The sequence below is a fragment of the Phascolarctos cinereus genome, unplaced genomic scaffold, assembly GCF_003287225.1.
Source record: "Phascolarctos cinereus isolate Bilbo 61053 unplaced genomic scaffold, phaCin_HiC Scaffold_4;HRSCAF=312, whole genome shotgun sequence".
NCBI classification, from domain to species: domain Eukaryota; kingdom Metazoa; phylum Chordata; class Mammalia; order Diprotodontia; family Phascolarctidae; genus Phascolarctos; species Phascolarctos cinereus.
In genome coordinates this window covers 184,579,543-184,598,268 of record NW_027555847.1, presented here as the reverse complement: position 1 = coordinate 184,598,268, position 18,726 = coordinate 184,579,543, and the positions used below count along the sequence as shown (strand labels likewise).

At 38.9% G+C, this 18,726-nt stretch overlaps 1 protein-coding gene across 1 annotated transcript in view; it reads right to left on the bottom strand.

Moving 5' to 3' along the window:
* Window positions 1-3,838: 3,838 nt before the first annotated feature.
* CUNH9orf85 (chromosome unknown C9orf85 homolog) overlaps window positions 3,839-18,726 on the bottom strand; it is a 142,135-nt gene continuing 127,247 nt past the window's right edge. Inside the window, exon 3 of the mRNA XM_078152820.1 lies at window positions 3,839-17,881. Within this exon, the coding sequence (XP_078008946.1) occupies window position 17,881 (1 nt within the window). The 3' untranslated portion in view covers window positions 3,839-17,880. The remainder of the gene's footprint in view (window positions 17,882-18,726) is intronic.

Below are 18,726 nucleotides of genomic sequence, written 5' to 3'. Positions count from 1 at the left end.
ATACCATCCTTATATCCTTGTTGCATATCTTTATCATGTTTGGGCAAAGTGAACCTCCTTTTGTTAACTGTTCAATGACACACAAGTGCCATTTTTTGTCCCAACATCAAACCTGAACTAAGAGCATGCTGGTGTTATAGTTGTTTCCTACATCTCCTGAGTCACGCTGGCCTTGCTTATTAGAGGGCATTTCTTCTTACAGTAAAAAAGGTCTAGGAGCGTGATATAATGGAAAGAATCTTCAATCTATCTTCAGCAGACTAGGGTTCAAATCTCACCTCTATCCTTTTCTACTCAGTGACCTATGGCAAATCATTTGACCTCCTTGGTCTTCACTTTCTTCAGCTGTAAAATGAGAGGGTTAGAGATAGCCTCTGAGATCACTTCAAGATCTAGGTCTATGGTCATTTACAAAGACAGAAAGAGAGAAAGGGGAATATGGGGAAAAAAAGTAGTTGGTGCCCTCTTCTACACCTGCCCAGATTACATTTGTGAGTCTCTTCACATCTAACTAAAAAAAGATGTCATTTAATATTCTGTAAGATCATAATAGCTGACATTTACATATCACTTTAAGGTTTACAAAATGTTTTGATTATCTCATTCAATCCTTATAATCTATGAAGGTAGGTACTACAAGTTTATTTACCCTGAGTATGAAAGTCTAAGTAATGTAGTCTAAGTCATAAATAGTAAGTGGCAAGGACATGAATCCTGGTATTCTGACTCAGTGTCCAATAGTCTTTCCATGACACCAAGTGGACTCAAATCTTGGAATTTGAAGAGACCTTAGAGTTTATCTTTGTTGATTGGTCATTTCAGTCATTTCCAACTATTCATGACCCCATCTGCAGTTTTCTTGGCAAAGATAATGGAGTGGTTTGCCATTTCCTTCTCTTGCTCATTTTATAGATGAGGAAACTGAGGCAAACAGAGTTAAATGACTTGCCCAGTAAATGTCTGAGGCCAGATTTGAACTCAGGAAGATGAGTCTTCCTGCTTCCAGGCCTAGCACTCTAATCACTGCACACTAGCTACCCATAGTTCATCTAGTCTATTTCAATCCGATACATGAATCTTCTCTATCACAAGGTGACCCAGCCTCTAAGTACTTGAGGTTATGAAATAGCCCATTCTATTCTGAGACAGCTCTGCTTTATTAGGAGGGTCTTTCTTGTACTGAACTGAGATCTTCCTATAATTTATATCCATTAGTTCCAGTATTAGATAGTTATATAAAGCATTTATTAAGTGCTTGTTATGTGGTGGACACTGTTCTAGTCACTACAAATAAAAGTAGAAAGACAGTTCCTATTCTCAAGGAGTTTACATTCTAATGGAGGAAGACAACACATTCTGAGGAAAGTGATGGGACCTTATGGAGGGGAGGGAACAGGAAAGGAACTTTTGAGAATCGGGGTGGAGCCAGGAGAGAAGTGAGGAAATGTTGACTGCTGGCTTAGAACTTCTCCAGAGAAGAACTTACAAATCTGAGGAGGAGCAGAGATGAGCAAGGAGAGAAGTAGTCTGGGAAGCCATGGGCTGAGCCAAGTTTGAAATACTGTCTTTTGTGACCAATCAAATTATATCTATCTTCTCTTCCAAACAGCATTCCCTACTATATCTGATGAAGAATGTGTCATATTACTAGACCCTACTAACCCAAATGAAAAGGGAGGAAGTAGCTTTAAGTACACTATCAAGGACTAAGCTTTTGCTGAATTTAGGTCATGTAGTCATTATGACCAATGCCCCTTAAGTATTCCTATTTTAAATATTCTAGCCTACTTGATTGATGGGGAGCAGATGCATAAAACTTAAGTGGTTATGCAACATACTTCCTAGGCAACTTATACACGCTAGTGTAAGATTAAAGACAATCATTAAGGGTTAGGGAAGTGGAGAGGATCACTTCTTTAAGCAGGGTTTTTTTTCATGTCATGGACTCGTTAGGCAGTCTGGTGAAGCCTTCTGGACCCCTTCTCAGAATGTTTTTCAACTCATAAATGAAAATACATAACATTACAAAGGAAAGCAATTATACTGAAATAGTTATCTAAAAAATTTTTTTTTAAGTTCATGAACCTCAGGATAAGAACCCAAGTCTTAAGGAAATAGAAGACATCAGAATCAGAATCCAAGTGGGTACAAACCAGAGGCCTGGCTGGGATGCATTTCTCTGAAGAATCAAGATCCAAAGGACTTTTGGATGAATTAAGAAGCCAAACACAGTAGGCATCAGGATTCATGAAAGACAGATGAGTACTGGATAAGGAGGCAAGATACAACAAGTTCTGGTGATCTGGCTTAACCAGCCTCTGAACATCTTTATCCTTTTGTGACAACCACTTGCGTTTCCCATTCTCACATGATGTAATAGTCATAGGCCAGGTCCACCATGCCTCTTGATGACTTGGTACAATTATAAGTTGATGTACACAGGCAATTGGGGCCTTTTCCCAGAGGAAAGGTTTCTTAACTGGGCACAGAGCAAATAGGGAAGAAAATGCACCTGGAGGATTTCCCAGACTGTTGTGGCTATGTGATACTGTTGAACTGGTCTTACCCAGGTCCATGTCTCAAATAAGTATTTACTCTGCAATCATGGCAGAAGTGAGGGTGCTAATCTCAAAATCAAAGGATCAACATCACCACTGTGGATGGCTCCCTGCAACAGGCTGATTGCTGCCTGGGGAAAACTTAATCTGTTCTTTCCTGTTTTTACATATAGTCTGCATTTTTTCCCCTGTGGTGCTAACAGTAATCCCAGATGGCATTCAGTTGTCACTCTTTGTGACCCCATTTGGAGTTTTCTAGGCAACGATACTGGAGTGGCTTGCCATTTCCTTCTCCAGCTCATTTTATAGATGAGGAAACTGAGGCAAGAGAATGTAAAGAAATATACTAGTCTCATAGAACAGACATTTATATGGTATACAACATTTACTGACAGAGAAAAGCTGTTGATATAGAAGTATATAATCTAAGGCCTCTCCTTCAAAGAACATATGATCTTAGTGAAGAGACACAATATACACAAGAGACTGAATTGCTAGTGCCAACTTTGCAACTAACTGTAAAATCCTGATCAATTCACTTCATCTCTCTAGGCTCCAATTTTCTCCTCTGCTAAAGGAATTGAATGAGCTTTCCAACTCTATATGTCCAAGTACAAAAAGATAAATAATAATACCATTCAGTTCAGTCGTTTCAATCACGTCTGATTCTTCGTGACCCCATTTGGGGTCTTCTTGGCAAAGATGCTGAAGTGGTTTGCCATTTCCTTCTCTACTCATTTTACAAATGAGGAACCTGAAGCAAACAGGGTTAAGTGACTCACCCAGGCTCAAACAGCTAGTGTCTGAGGTGGGATTTGAACTCATGAAGATGAGTCTTCCTGACTCCAGGCCTGACACTCTATCCACTGTGCCATAGTACCAAATGATGCATCACTGAATTGGAAAAAGAACAAATTCTATAGGAGTTCACAGAAGAGAGTGAACTCTATGGAATGATATGGTTGGGAAAACTTTACAGAGGAAGTAGTACTTGGTTTTAACCTTAAAGGAAAGATGGGACATAGGTAAGTGAAGAGGAATGGAGAGAACGTGCAGATGGGGAAGTGACTCAAACACTGTATGCTGGAGAGATATGAATAGAGCAGGTTGGCTAGCATGGTGAGTTAATGAAAGACAAGAAGGAGAGACAAGGTTGGTGAAGAAGCAAGTGGCCAGATTGTGGGGAATTTTGAAAGTCAGTTTAATTATTCACTTTACAGTAGCACTCTTTACCTATAAGAGGTTGATTCTTTTCAGAAGAACAAAAGGTAAAAAAAAAAAGAAATTTACATGATAACTTTATTATATGTTTAAAAGGAATAGCAAGTTATACATAACAGATTTGAAAATAAAAAGAAAGTACAAATAGGCAGCCCCAAGACACAGTCTCAGACATAACCAGGGTTGTGCTGAAGTCAACTTGAACTGGCTCAATAAAGCTGATTGTTAAATTTTCAGTCTGAGCATTTATACCTTAGAAATTGGCTAACTTTATAAATAGTGCTTGATGCATTTTTCCTAACTGTTGAGACGTAAGAAAGTGATGGGGAAAATATTTATAATACAGATTAAATGTAAAAGTATGTTGGGTACAAATTTTTTTTTTTGGAGAGACAGTGGTTAAAATGTTTACTAGCATACCCTTGAACACAACCCTAATTAGCTAGGTCTGGGGCCAGTTTTCATCACTGGCTGTATATTTGAAAGGAATAGCAAGCCTTACATGGTATATTTACAGTTTCATATGCAATCACCTTCTTTATTGTACTCTGTTATGGAAATGCTTGTTTTATTCCACAAATTAAAAATAAAATAAAACATAATTTTAGCATACCTTTTATATTTTCTTACTTATTCATAAGTTATAAATACTTTTGTATATTAATAGTTACATACATCATAAAAGTTCACAGAAATGAGGCCTTTATCAGAGACATTGGTTGTAAAATTCTTTCCCAGTTTTCTGCTTCCCTCCTAATCTTGATTGCATTGACTTTGTTTCTGAAAAAACTTTTCAATTTAATGTAATCAAAATTATCCATTTTGCATTTCATAATGTTCTCTCTTGTTTGGCCATAAATTCTTCCATTCTTCATAAATCTTACAGGTAAACTATACCTTGCTCTCTCAGTTTGTTTACAGTACCAGCCTTTATATCTAAATCATGTAACCATTTTGACTTTTATTTTGGTATATGGTATAAGATGCTAGCCTATACCCAGTTTCTGCCACACTATTTTCCAGTTTTCCCAGCAGTATTTGGCAAATAGTGAGTTCTTATCCCAGAAGCTGAAGTCTTAGGGTTTATCGAACAGTAGATTACTTTAGTCATCGACTACCGTGTCTTGTGTACCTAACCTATTCCACTGATCCACCACTCTATTTCTTAGCCAGTACCAAGTAGTTTTAATGATTGCTGCCTTATAATACAATTTAAGATCTGGAACAGCTAGGCCACCTTCCCTACCATTTCTTTTCATTAGTTCCCTTGATTGTCTGACTTTCTGTTCTTCTAGATGAATTTTATTATTTTTTTCTAGCTCTATAAGATAATTTTTGGTAGTTTGATTGGTATGGCACTGAATAAGTAAACTAATTTAGATAGAATTGTCATTTTTATTATATTAGCTCGATCTACCCATGAGCAATTGATGTTTTTCCAATTATTTAGATCTGATTTCATTTGTGTGAAAAGTGTTTTGTAACTGTGTTCATATAGTTCCTTGGTTTGTTCTGGTAGATAGACTCCCAAATATTTTATAATGTCTATAGTAACTTTAAATGGAATTTCTCTTTCTATCTCTTGCTGTTGGGCTTTGTCAGTAATATCTAGAAATGCCAATGATTTATGTGGGTTTACTTCATATCTTGCAACTTTGCTAAATTTGTTTATTATTTCAAGTAGCTTTTTAATTGATTCTCTAGGATTCTCTAAGTATATCACCATATCATCTGCAAAAAAGTGTTAGCTTTGTTTCTTCTTTGTCTATTCAATTTCTTTTTCTTCTCTTATTGCTAAAACTAACATTCCCAGTGGTGATAATGGACATCCCTGTTTTGCCCCTGATTTTACTGGAAATGCTTCTAGCTTATTCCCATTACATATAATGCTTGCTGATGGTTTTAGGTGGATGTGACTTAACATCTTAAGGAAGACACCATTTATTCCTATGTTTTCTAATGTTTTTAATAGGAATGAGTGTTGCATTTTGTTAAAAGCCTTTTCTGCATCTATTGAGATAGTCACATGGTTTCTGTCAGTTTTATTGTTGATATGATGAATTATGCTGATAGTTTTCCAAATATTGAACTGGCCCTGAATTCCTGGTACAAATCCTACCTGGTCATAGTATATTATTCTTGTGATAAGTTACTATAATTTTTTTGCTAATATTTTATTTAAAATTTTTGCATCTATGTTCATTAGGGAAATTGGTCTATAATTTTCTTTCTCTGTTTTGACTCTTCCCAGTTTAGTATCAGTACCATATTTGTGTCATAAAAAGAATTTGGTAGAATTCATTCTTCATCTATTTTCCCAAATAGTCTATATTTAAAAAAAAAATTTCCTACTGAGTCAAATTTATAAGAATACAAGTCATTTCCTAATTGACAAATGCTCAAAGGATATGAACAGGCAGTTTTCAGATGAAGCAATTAAAGCTATTTATAGTCATATGAAAAACTGGTCTAACTCACTATTAGAGAACTGCAAATTAAAACAACTCTTAGGTACCACATCATGCCTATCAGATTGGCTAACATGACAAAACAGGAAAATAATAAATGCTGGAAAAGATGTGGGAAAATTGGAACACTAATGCATTGTTGGTGGAGTTGTGAACTGATCTAGCCATTCTGGAGAGCAATTTGGAACTATGCCCAAAGAGTTACAAAAATGTGCATACCCTTTGACTCAGCAATAGCACTTCTAGGTCTGTACCCCAAAGAGATTGTAAAAATGGGAAAAGGACTCACGTGTACAAAAATATTTACAGTAAATCTTTTTGTGATGGCAAAGAATGGAAATTGAGGGGATGCCCATCAATTGGGGAATGGCTAAACAAGTTGTGGTATATGAATGTAATAGAATACTATTTTGCTATAAGAAATGATGAGCAGGATGCTTTTAGAAAAACCTGGAAAGACTTATATGAACTGATGCTGAGTGAAGTAAGCAGAACCAGGAGAGTACTGTACACAGTAACAGCCACATTGTGCAATGCTAACTTCGATAGACTTAGCTCTTCTCAGCAATGCAAGGATCAAAGACAACTCCAAAAGACTCATGATAGAAAATGCTATCCACATTCAGAGAAAGAACTATGGAGTCTAAATGCAGATTGAAGCATACTATTTGCTCTCTTTTTTGTTTTGTTTTGTTTTTTCTTTCTCATGGTTCTTCTCATTCTTCTTTACAATGACTAATGTGAAAACATGTTTAATATGAATGTACATTGCATGCTGTCTTGGGAAGGAGGGATGGGAGGGCGGCAGAGAAAATTTAAAACTTGAAGCCTTATGGAAGTGAATGTTTAAAATTTAAAATAAATTAATTTTTAAAAAAAGATTTAAAAAGTTTCACAGAAAATACAGATTTTCTAAAGATACAGATGAAATAATATTGGATCCCTGAAGCAACAGGGAGCCACTGGAGTTTACTGAGTAGAGGAGAGACAAGGTCAGACCTGCACTTTAGGGAAATCGTTTTGGCAATTGCATGGAGAATGGTACAGCAATAGGACAGGCTTGTGGCAGTGAAAGTAATTATGAAGTTATTGCAATTGTGGTAGTTGTGAGTAAAGAGAAGGGGATAGACAGGTGAGATGCGGAGGTAAAAATGATAAGATTTGGCAACTGACTGGGGTTAGGGAAAGTGAGAAGTCAAACATTACATCTGGGGTTGTGAGTCTGAGTGACAGGAAAGATGGTGTTAACCCTCAATGGTAGCTAATAGCAAAGTTTGGAAGAGGGTTGGTTTTTAGATTAAAGTAAAGTAATGGAATCTATAATCTGTCACAGTTCATCCATGCCTTCTTTGTGCAACTCCCTCTGTCCCACCCAAAAGGAAAAGGAGAAAGCAGGGCTCTTACTCACCAGCCATAGGTGATCTGGCATCCCTGGATTGGGTGCAGAAAAGGAGAGGTGCATGAAAGTTTACTAACAGCACCTTGAAAGCTGCTGCTGTCCATATGCAGGTAGTAGTTAGGTTATATCTGGGCCAACACACTAGGCTCAGAAAGGGGGAGGTAAGCAGCAGAAGCAAAGTGAGGCTTGTGGAGGGATAAAGTGAAAATGACTTATGTTGGAGACAGGCCTCATGACTGGCTATCTGGAGGAAGCTGGGAATCCTACCCGTCTCCTCACCATCTGATTGGTTAAACACCCCTTAAAACTGTGCCAAAGCCCCCAGGGAGCACCTGTCTCCTCTTTGGAGACAAGTGGCATAGTAGATAGAGAGCTGATCCCATGGTCAGGAAGACCTGGCTTCAACTTCACCTCCTGCACAAACAGGCTGATCACCTAACCTTTCATTGCCCCAGTCAACTCTGTTAGACAGTAAGGTACAGAGCGGCTGCAGATCAAGTTCCCTGCTGGTGCGGGGGTGGGGGGGGCATCAGAAAAACTCCTGAGGGAGGAAATGTTTAACAAAATAGATGAAAACACAACAAAAATAAAGTTAATTTGTGGTTTTCTAAGTCAATACGCAATAGGCAGGGATCTTTTTCTATTTGAGTTTGCCGCTACTGCCTTACCCCAAAGATTAAGCCATCTCACACAGGTGACTCTATCTTTGTTGTTTTTGTTCAATTGTTTCAGTTGTATCTTTATGACCCATTTTGGGGTTTTCTTGACAGAGATATTGGAGTGGTTTGCCATTTGTTTCTCCAGCTCATTTTACAGATGAGGATACTAAGGCAAACAGGGTTAAGTGTCTTGTCCAATGTCACACAGCTAGTAAGTGTCTAAAGTCAGATTTGAACTGAGGAAGATGAGTCTTTCTGATCATAGCCTGCCATTGGCTAGCCAGGGCTTCCCCAACATGTACTTGGGCAGTGATTCCACACAGAGACCCTTTTTTGCCCCACATCTACTGACAGCTCTGACCACCAGGGAGCCACAGCCAGGACAGTAGAACAGTCCCCTGACATATGCTGCCCCCCATTGCCTACCCCCTGTCACAGCTGTTATAGTTGTAACTGTCACTAGGCTTCATTGAGGGGAGCAATATGTGACCGGCTGGAAGCCCTAGGATTTCCATTCCAGCACCTGTGCTGCTCTAGATGAATTCTGGTCAGCTTTGGGGTTCTTCAGGACAGGTGACTTTGTTAGGGAAGAAACATCACATGCTCACCACTGGGCCAGCCTCCCAGAGGTCCTGTGGGAGGCCAGGCTTCTCGAGGTACACCTTGTGACAACTGCTGAAATTTCATGAAAACAAACCCTATCTTGTTATATAAAGCTGCTTCTCATGTGCTGCAGTATCTTTACTCAATATATTTACCTATACGCACTGAGCACAGAAGTTTTTTTTTGCCTTTCTTTGTATTCCTACCGCTTTTTTTTTTTTTAGGCAATTGGGGTTAAGTGACTTGCCCAGGGTCACACAGCTAGTAAGTGTCAAGTGTTTGGTCTGAAGGCAGATTTGAACTCAGGTCTTCCTGACTTCAGGGCCCATGCTCTATCCCCTGAGCTATCCAGCTGTCCCCCTACTGATTTTCACACAGCCTGGTACATAGTAAGTGCTTAATAAGTGCACATTGCCTGACTGATTGGTGAAGACATGGCTCTTCTCACCAAGGCCAATCTGTCCATATAAATCATCAATCCAATACCTCACATCTTCTCCAGCAAATTGCCCCAACAATCATCCCCTCTCTCCTTTACCTTCAATCTCTCATGATCTATAGGCCCTTTCCTTGCTGCCTTCAAACATGCCAGTCCCCCTCATACGTAAAAGCTGCACCAGGTGGCCAGGGTCAAAGATGTCCTGATTTCCTTCTTGCTCCCCACCCCTTTGTTTATCCTTTTTATGTAGCTAGCTCATTCTAGCATTCTATATACGAACTAGTTGCTCTGTGACAAGAGATTCTTAACCTGAGATTCATGAATAGATTTCAGAGAGTCTGTAAAATATGGCAAATTTGTTTTTATTTTTAATATTTTGATAACTGCATTTTAGTATAGTTGGTTTCTTTTGTAATTCTATGTAAGCATTTTAAAACATTCTGAGAAGGGACCCATAGGCTTGACACATGACACAGAGATTAAGAACCTTTGTTATAGTGGGGCATGAATTAGACCCACCCTTTAATATTTGGCCCTTTGGATTTGGAGGGTGGTAGAGGAAGAAGATTGTCTTAGAAGTTTCACCTAAGCTCTTGTTTCCTTCCTGGGAATACCCTTCCAAATGACTGTTTGCTATGGTGACTGGGAAAAGAGGTTAGTATTTATAGCCTTCAAATTCTGGAATTGTGTTCTTGTAATCTTTAATTAGTAAAGTGGTTTTTAGCTGGATTTTATGATCCATGAGTAATTATTCAGTTTTAAACTTGAACCTCTTGTAAAGATCTTGCTACCAAAGTCCATGGCACTATCAAATGGTCCAACATCAGAAACAGATACAATTTTTATCAGTGGAAATGGCATGAAAGATAATACATTATCATCTGCTTTGCTACTGTACCGTAATGATCATGGGACCTTTCTCATATATATATATATGTTATACACATACACACACACACATATACTTATATATACACATATATACATACACATGTATATGTACGTATGCGTGTGTGTGTGTATGTGTGGTTTGGCACATATGCAGAGAGCTTCAGGGAGCATCTTTGCATTTGAGGAGAATGGGAAGCTTGCTTTCTACAGAGTCACGATCATATGAAATGGAAGTGCTTTGGAAAGACAATGGAGCCTGGGTAGAAATTCCATAACTAGTTCTTGTTGTCTAAACATGTGTTGAAGAGGAAACTCTTGGATTGGCTATAGAGTCATTAAAATTAAAAAAAAAAGTTACTATATCCAACCAGTTATCATTTCTAACCCCGCAAAATCTCCTGCATGTTTCACAACATCTCTCCGCTTTTATGGTTACCAAGTTCAGCCACCTCCTCTTTGCCTCAGTGCTCCTGGCCTTTATTTGATGACCCTTGCTCATTGCTATGTTGAAATGGAACTAAGTTTTATACCTACTTTCCCCAGAGCCTGAGGTGGTATAGGGAACATCACTTACCAGAGATATTGGGGAAAATGCATGTACTTTGTTCTTACCATAGAAGTAAATATATCTTTGTAAAAGCTAACCAATGGAACTAGGGTGCTAGTCACAGGCCCTCAGTAAAGGCTGTAACATGACTGGTGGGGGTTCAAGCCCATGGCCTTAGAGAAGAAACACCCCAATCCTTCAGCGTGTCCCTCGGGAACCCAGAGAGCAACATAGCAGGCCTGACTCTGAGAAAGAGATTCAGTGCAGACATACCATATACTCATTTATTCATACTATGTTTATGACATTTCTCTGACTGACCAACCTCTTCAAATGAGTTAATTCCAAAACAAGTTCAGAATAATTACTTGGGGAGAGGAATAAACTCTACTATTACAAGATGAGAAAGGAGTGACTATGGATAAATAGAAATCACAGAAGATGACTTGTGACCATTTTCTAAATGAATTATAACCCCAACAGGAGTAATTACAAGCAGTACTGTTTGTAAAGGAGTTATGATACCAGAAGCAGAAGTAATCTTTAGTAACCTGACAATAATTAGGTGATTGATCCGTTAGCATCAAGGCTTGACAAATTTTCAGCAAAATATTCTGTATGGTTCTGGAAACAATGACTAAAGAGGGATTTCTGCTAACTTGGAAAGGGTTTCAGAAATGTGTACAATGCTCTAAAAGCACGATCCAACCTAAGAAAATGTAGAAATAACTGAGATCTTTTTTCAGGGAAGAGAATCTGAGAGGTCATTCAAACCATTTTACTGCATATTTAAAATGCTTCTACAAAAAAGATGGTGGTGATGTTCTTTATTTCTACCAAGGCCAGAACAAGAGGGGATGATGACAAATTTCCTGCCAGTAAAGTCTGGTTAAACACTGGAATAGAATACTAAAAGGGGTCACAGATTCTTCTGAAAAGCATTTTTCAAACAAAATGGATTTTTATGCCTGGGATGGTATAAGCTTGCCTGGTTTGATGATGGGAGGAGGGGGCTGAATAAGAGCTTTCTGAGCCCTTTAAATCCATGACTCATATTTGCATACACAACATTCTCTAGAACACAGCTGTAGTTAAGAAGTTATTTGATGCAATCCATTTTTATTTTGCTATCATAAGTGGTAAATCAAGTGAGTTTTTTGCTTTGTTTTGTTCTTTTTATCTATATACTGGATGCTGCAGGCTGCACGGAAAGTGGATATTCACAGAGAAGGCAGATTATCTTGTACCCAGTGGAAAGGAAAGACTGGATAGGTAGGAGAGGAAGAAGGAGATGGATGGGGTATTAATCTGGATGTAAAATGAATGGGGAGGGTGCAGAGATGGGGTGAGAAGTTCAGGTGGAGCTAGGTGGAGCTTTCTGAAATCCAGAGCAGAAAGTAATGACAACCTGTATAATATCAAGGTATCATGACGTAGTTACACCCTGATGTGAGCCCTTCCTGGATGTGAGTTGGCAGAAATTACAGGGCCATAGATTTTCACCCATAAGTGACCTCAGAGGTCACCAGGTCCAATCGCCTTATTTTATAGAAGATAAAACTGACTCTGAGAGGTTAAGCAATTTGCCCAAGTTCACACAGGTAATGTTCACAGACCTGATATCTGAACCTAGGTCCTCTGTTTACAAAACCACTGACGTTTCCATTAGAACACACGACCTTCTGTGACTCTCAGTACCATGCCCACCCCTTTCTTTTCCCTTGTCACTTACTCCATATTGGAAACCCTTATTCCTAACAGATGTTGCTCCAGAAACATTACTAATAATGATAATAATCTCTGCCATTTACACAGTGCTCTAAGGTTTGCTTTACACAACAACCCTGTGGGACAGGTACTCCAGGAATTATTATCCCCATTTTGCAGATGGGAAAACTGAGCCTGAGAGAGGTGAAATGATTTGCCTGGCATCACACAGCACACTCAAGTTTTTCCTTATTCTAGGTCCAATGAGCTTTCCAATGCAGCAAACTGTCCACAACCCATGGAAAAACAGAGCAAAAAAAAGTTACATTTCATTCCAAATCTTTTGGACTATGCTTCTGAAAAAATCACTTTAATTCAAGTTTCATTTTTCTCCTCTGGAAAAAGGAAATGTAACCCTTAATCATCTCACATCATATTAATTAGATTAACAATTTATAGATTTACAAACTTCCAAGGGCTTTAAGCCACTTGGAGACTAATTTGAAAGTAAGTTGCTAATATTTAGTAATACTGTTTGTTTTTGCAAAAAGAAAAAAACACTCATCCATTTTATTGTAAGCTCACAGATGGGGCCCATAAACCAAAAGTCAGAATTACTCATCACAGCATCACCTGGTGACCACGAAGAATTACTGCAATGAGCCTTTTCAGAAGCTACCTTTTAACAAACTATTTCCTGAGGTTAGTCAAGAAATATTCATTAAGTGCCTACTGGGTGCCAGGCACTGTGCTAAGAAGCTAGGGATACACAGTAGGGTAAAAGCCAGTTCTTACTCTCAAGGAATTCACAATATTAAATGAGAAACAATGTCCAAACAACTACATACAAATGACACAGACGGAATAAATTGGAGAAAAAGCTCTGAGGGGAGGCAGTAGAATGAAGAAGGATTGGGAAAGGATTCTTATAGAAGGTGGGGTTTGAAGGAAACTAAAGAGGCCAGGAGGTAGAAATGTTGAGGGATAGCACTTCAGGAATGGGGTACTGCCAGTGAAAATGCTGTTGGGAGTTGAGATGCAATGTCTTGTTCTAGAAACAACAAGAAGGCCAGCGTCCTCGTATTGCAGAGTATGGGGCGGGGAGGAGCAAGGTAGGGTGGGGGGTGTATTAAAGGTGTAAAATGACTGGAAAGGCACACTGGGGCCAGGTTACGAAGAGCTATGAAAGCCAAAGAATTTTATATTTGATCCTAGAGCTGATAAGGAACTACTGGATTTTATTGGGTGGAGGTGAGGGTGGGGGTGGGTATATGTGTGACATGGTCAGAATTGTGTTTTAGTAAGATCACTGAGGGCCACAAAGTCCTGCAAAAATTGGCATGAGAGCAGGATTTTAAAAATATATGAATTTAAGAAACATTCCAATAGGTCTATTATGGCTCACTGTCTGAAGTGTGAATTATATTGCTATTTAACCTAAGATTTCATTTTAACCTAAGACTGCTGCTACTGGTTAGCATATGGTGCAGTGAAAATCCTAACATGGCCATGAATTAGTCATTTGACATTCACCCTTCAGCTTAGAATCATTAGGTTTAATAATATATTCTGAAGCATATCACCATAGGAAACAGACTTGCTCTTAATATTTAAGGCACATCAGGAGCATGAAGAAACATTAAAATAAAAATTTAGCCAGAGTCAAGGAACTGAAGAATTTATTTCCAGAAGGGACTGTGGGGACCATTTTGGAAAAAAAAAAGTTTTTCTCGGTCCACTCTGTCTCTCTCTGCCTCTGTCTCTGTCTCTATCTCTTTCTGTCTCTCTACTAAGAAAAGCACGCAGTGGATAGAATATTGGGGTAGGAATCATACCTCAGAGACTTATTTCAAAGACTTACTAGCTGTGTGATCCTGAATAAATCACTTAAAATCTATGAACCTCCGTTTCCTTATCTGTAACACAAAGGGGTTAGACTCAGTGACCTTTAAGGTCTCTTCCATCTAAATCTTTGATCCTACCCTATTGTCAGTATGATTTTGACAATCATCTCTTAACCATGATTACTGGTTCTTAAGGCAAGTAATGTCAAAATCATCTGTTTCTTCAGTGGTGATTCAGACTCTCCCATCCCAAGCCTGTTCTGTGTCTGCGTATGAACGACACCTATTCTTTTCTTGGCTTTGGTGACAGTGGCACCAAAGAGAACAGCCTGACTCCTGGATTCTTCATGTTTTTACGATCCGGTCCCCTCCCGTCTTCTCAAGCGTATGCACCCTTCCTGTGATCTTCACCTACATATGAGTTCCTTCTCTATTCCCTCTAAATATGTCCAAATCTCCTCTATCTTTAAAAAAAATTCACTAGTCCACACCATTCTTGTAAGCTTTTTATCCTTTATTTCTGTTCCTTTTCTAAGGCAAACTTTGAAAAAGCTGTCTATAGTCACTCTCTTCACTTCTCTCCCTCCTCTGTGCTTTGCAGTCTGACTTCTGACCTCATCATTCAACTGAAACTGCTCTCTCCAAAGACAGAAGTGATCTCTAAACGCCAGATCTGATAGTCATTTCTTAGTCCTCATCCGGCTGAATCTATCTGCTGAATGTGACAGCTCTGACCATGCCTCTCCTCCCAGATACTCCCTGCTCTCTAGATTTTTGTGACATTGCTCTCTCCGGGTTCTGCTTCAGCCTGGATGTATGACGATTCCTTCTCAGTCTCCATTGCTGGCTCTTGACTGCTTTTGTGTCCTGGACCTTTTCTCTTCAACCCTTATCCTCTCTCTGTCTCTGTCTGTCTCTCCCTCCCACCATCCTCTCTCTCTCTCTCTCTCCATGTTTCTCTCTTTCCCCTCCTTCTTTTCTCTTTCTCTTCCCCCTCCATCAATTGTCATGAGTTTAATGATCATTTCTATGTAAATTATTCTCATATCTATATGTCTAACCCCAGTCATTCCTCTAAACTTCAAACTTGGATCATCATACGCCTACTGAACATTTCAAACGGGATGTCCCAAAGACATCAAACCAAATGAGTTCAAAACAGAACTCATTATTTTTCCTCCTCAAGCCCTCCTCCAGACTTACATATTTCTGTGAAAGATACCACCATTCTTGCAGTTTCCCAAGTTCATGATATCAGCATTATTCTTGGCTCCTCATTTTCCCTCACCCCGTATATTTAATTGCTTGCCACATTTTGCTGTTCCTACCTCCACGGCCGCTCTCATCCAAAATCTTTTCTCTGCTACCACCTTGGTTCAGGCTCTCATCACCTCTTGCCTAGATGATCACAATAAACTTCTAATTGGTCTTCCTGCCTCAAGCCTCTTTCTATTCTTCTCCATTCTCTACACAGTTGTCAAACTGATTTTTCCATAAGCACAGATCTGACCATCTCATCCCCTGCTCAAGAAACTACAATAGCTCCTTATTACTCAAAGCTACAAGCTTTTTGAAAAAGATGAGTTCACTAGAGCTCAGAGAGAATTTGCTCACAGCTGCTAAGCAGGAGAGTAGGGATTCCATCCCAGGAACTCTGACTCCATATCGAGTATTCTTTCGACTATTATTCAAGCATCCCAGTTTAATCACAGTAACCAGATGTACTCCTGCTCCCTGTTCCTCAAATGAGAGTACATGATGAGCCTTGGTAGAGACCTCTATTCCAATTCCTTGAAAACACTCATGTTCCTTAGCCACCACAGCCTTCTCATCTATGGTCAAAGTTAACTTCTCCAGGCAAGGATTTCATTGTGTCAATTTTTTTTTGTCAATTAGTCATGTCTGACTCTTCATGGCCCCATCTGGGGTTTTCTTGGCAAAGATCCTGGAGTGTTTTGCTATTTCTTTCTCAAGCTCATTTTACAGGTGAGGAAACTGAAGCAAACAGGGTTCAGTGACTTGCCCAGGGTCACACAGCTAGTAAGTATCTGAGACCAGATTTGAACTCAGGAACATGAATCTTCCCGACTCCAGGGTCACTACTATCCACTACACCATCTAGTTGCCCTACATGGTGTTAATAGCTCACACACATTTAAAAAAAAAAACAAAAAAACTTCTAACAGATTTTACACTGTCTCACTTGCCTACTAAACTTTGGACAAACTACTCAGACTAAAGAACACTCTCTTCTTCTGCATTTCTTCAACTCTTGCGGCTCAGTGATGACATACTGTTATCTCAAGAGAGCATGGTGTAGCAATGGAATTGGAATCAGGAAGAACTGAATTCAAATACCCACTCAGACACTTACCATCTGTGTGACCCTGGACAAGTCATTTAGCCTCTCTAGGCTTCAGTTTCCTCATCTGTAAAATTGAGGGTGTGTAGACTCAGTGACCTCTAAGGTCCCTTCCACTCCTAATTCTATGATCCTATGATTCCCCAAAGATGAGACTAGCTAAATCAGAAATAACTTTTTTTTGGAAGAGAGTAGAGGGCTTCCATTAAATTTAACATATCCTTTCAACTGCCTAACATATCCCCCTCCTCCCTAATCATCAATAATAACTAATATTCCTATAGCGCTTACTACATGTCAGGCATTGTGTAATTATCTCATCTGATCCTCACAACAACCTTGGGAGGTAGTTGTTATTATTATCCCCATTTTATAGATGAAGAAATGGAGGCAAACAGAGGTTATACGACTTGACCAGGGTCACACAGCTAGTGTCTTGAGGCAAAATTTTAACTAGGTCTTCCTGACTCTAGCCTCAGGACTTACCTACTGTGCCACCCACTTACCTCCTAACTCTCTCATTACTTTGTATTTAACTACTTTATATCTATTTTATATTTATTCTTTATTTATATGCATATGTGTTTGTATATATGTGTGCATACTGTTTCTTCAATGAGATCTTTAAGAAAATGAGTGCTACTCTTCCCTTTTTCTTTCTTTCTCCCTTTTTCTTTCCTTTCTTCCTATTTTCCTTCCTTTCATCCTTCCTTCCTTCCCTTTTCTTCCTTCCTTCCTTCCTTCCTTTTTGTATTTGTCTCCCTAGCACCAAGCACACAGAAGGCACATTATAAATTCTTGCTGACTGATTGATGAATTGATTCCAGGGACAAAGTTTATTAGAGGTAATAGAAAAATAATTATTAGGCTTGAGCATACATGCAAATAGCTTTGAAAGAATAATTGGTCTGGGGAAGCTGAGTTTTGAAAAAACAAGATGTTTTCTTTGTACAAAGAACTCTCAATTATCTGTGGATGGGTTCCACTCCGGAGGCAGCAGCGCCTGCTGTGACCCAGTGTGTCTTCAAGCTGCCTGCCCTACCCACCTTGGCTGGATAGAAATTTTTCATTTTTTTCACTTGATTCCCTCTTGTCAGGAATGTTTCCTCCTTGCAGATGCTGTTGGCAGGCTCCACCACTGTCTTTGAGTCATTTTTCTTCTCTGATTATTGAATGTTGCCCTCTGGTGGAAAATGAGAAGGAAAGCATTAAAGGAAGGAGAAGAAATTCAGCCCTCCCATACTGGGACATTTGTATAGATTCTTTCCAACCTTTTTTTGCCCTACACATGTCTTTGGAACCTGGTAGGAAAGTCCCTGGGTATACACTACTTGGCCTACACAAATGCTTCCTTTTGCTTGTTCATATAATTAAGCCTTGATAGAACTGGCAACATAATACACAAATTATGAGGGACATAACAATTGGGAGTTGAAAAAAACAACAACTGAGTGGAACAGGAGATACCCATCTGGAAATTAGAAAGATGTGTCACATCTCTAGTGTCCCCACATAGAGCCTATCTTGTGGCTGCTAGTTATTTATTTCTATATATACTGGATGCATATCTGAATGATTCACAATTTGAACACTGCCCTATTTTTCTGGGCACCACAGAGGTAGGAAACAAGTTCCACAGAAATCTAATGTATTATTTATCTCTGGCTATATAATGGATCTTCCTTGGATCATTAATCCTCTGAATGTATTCTTTGAAACACACCCTTGACATTTAACAATAATAAAAGTGACCTATATTTAGTTATCTGCATAATTTTCTCCATGCCACAGTTTATGGCTTTAAAAACAAAAACAAAACATTGTCCAAGATCTCCTCCCTTAAAGGTGATTATTCACGAGTTTCTCTACAACATTTCTAGTCTTTTCAAAAACTTAAAAACTGTCTCTGCTTATTCCTTCCTTTTATCATGTATTTTTTATGATCACCTGGTTCCTACAGAAGCAGAGCCTGTTCCCAATGTTGTTTACTTATTTCTTTTTCTGGTAGAAACATTTCCAGAAGTAAAG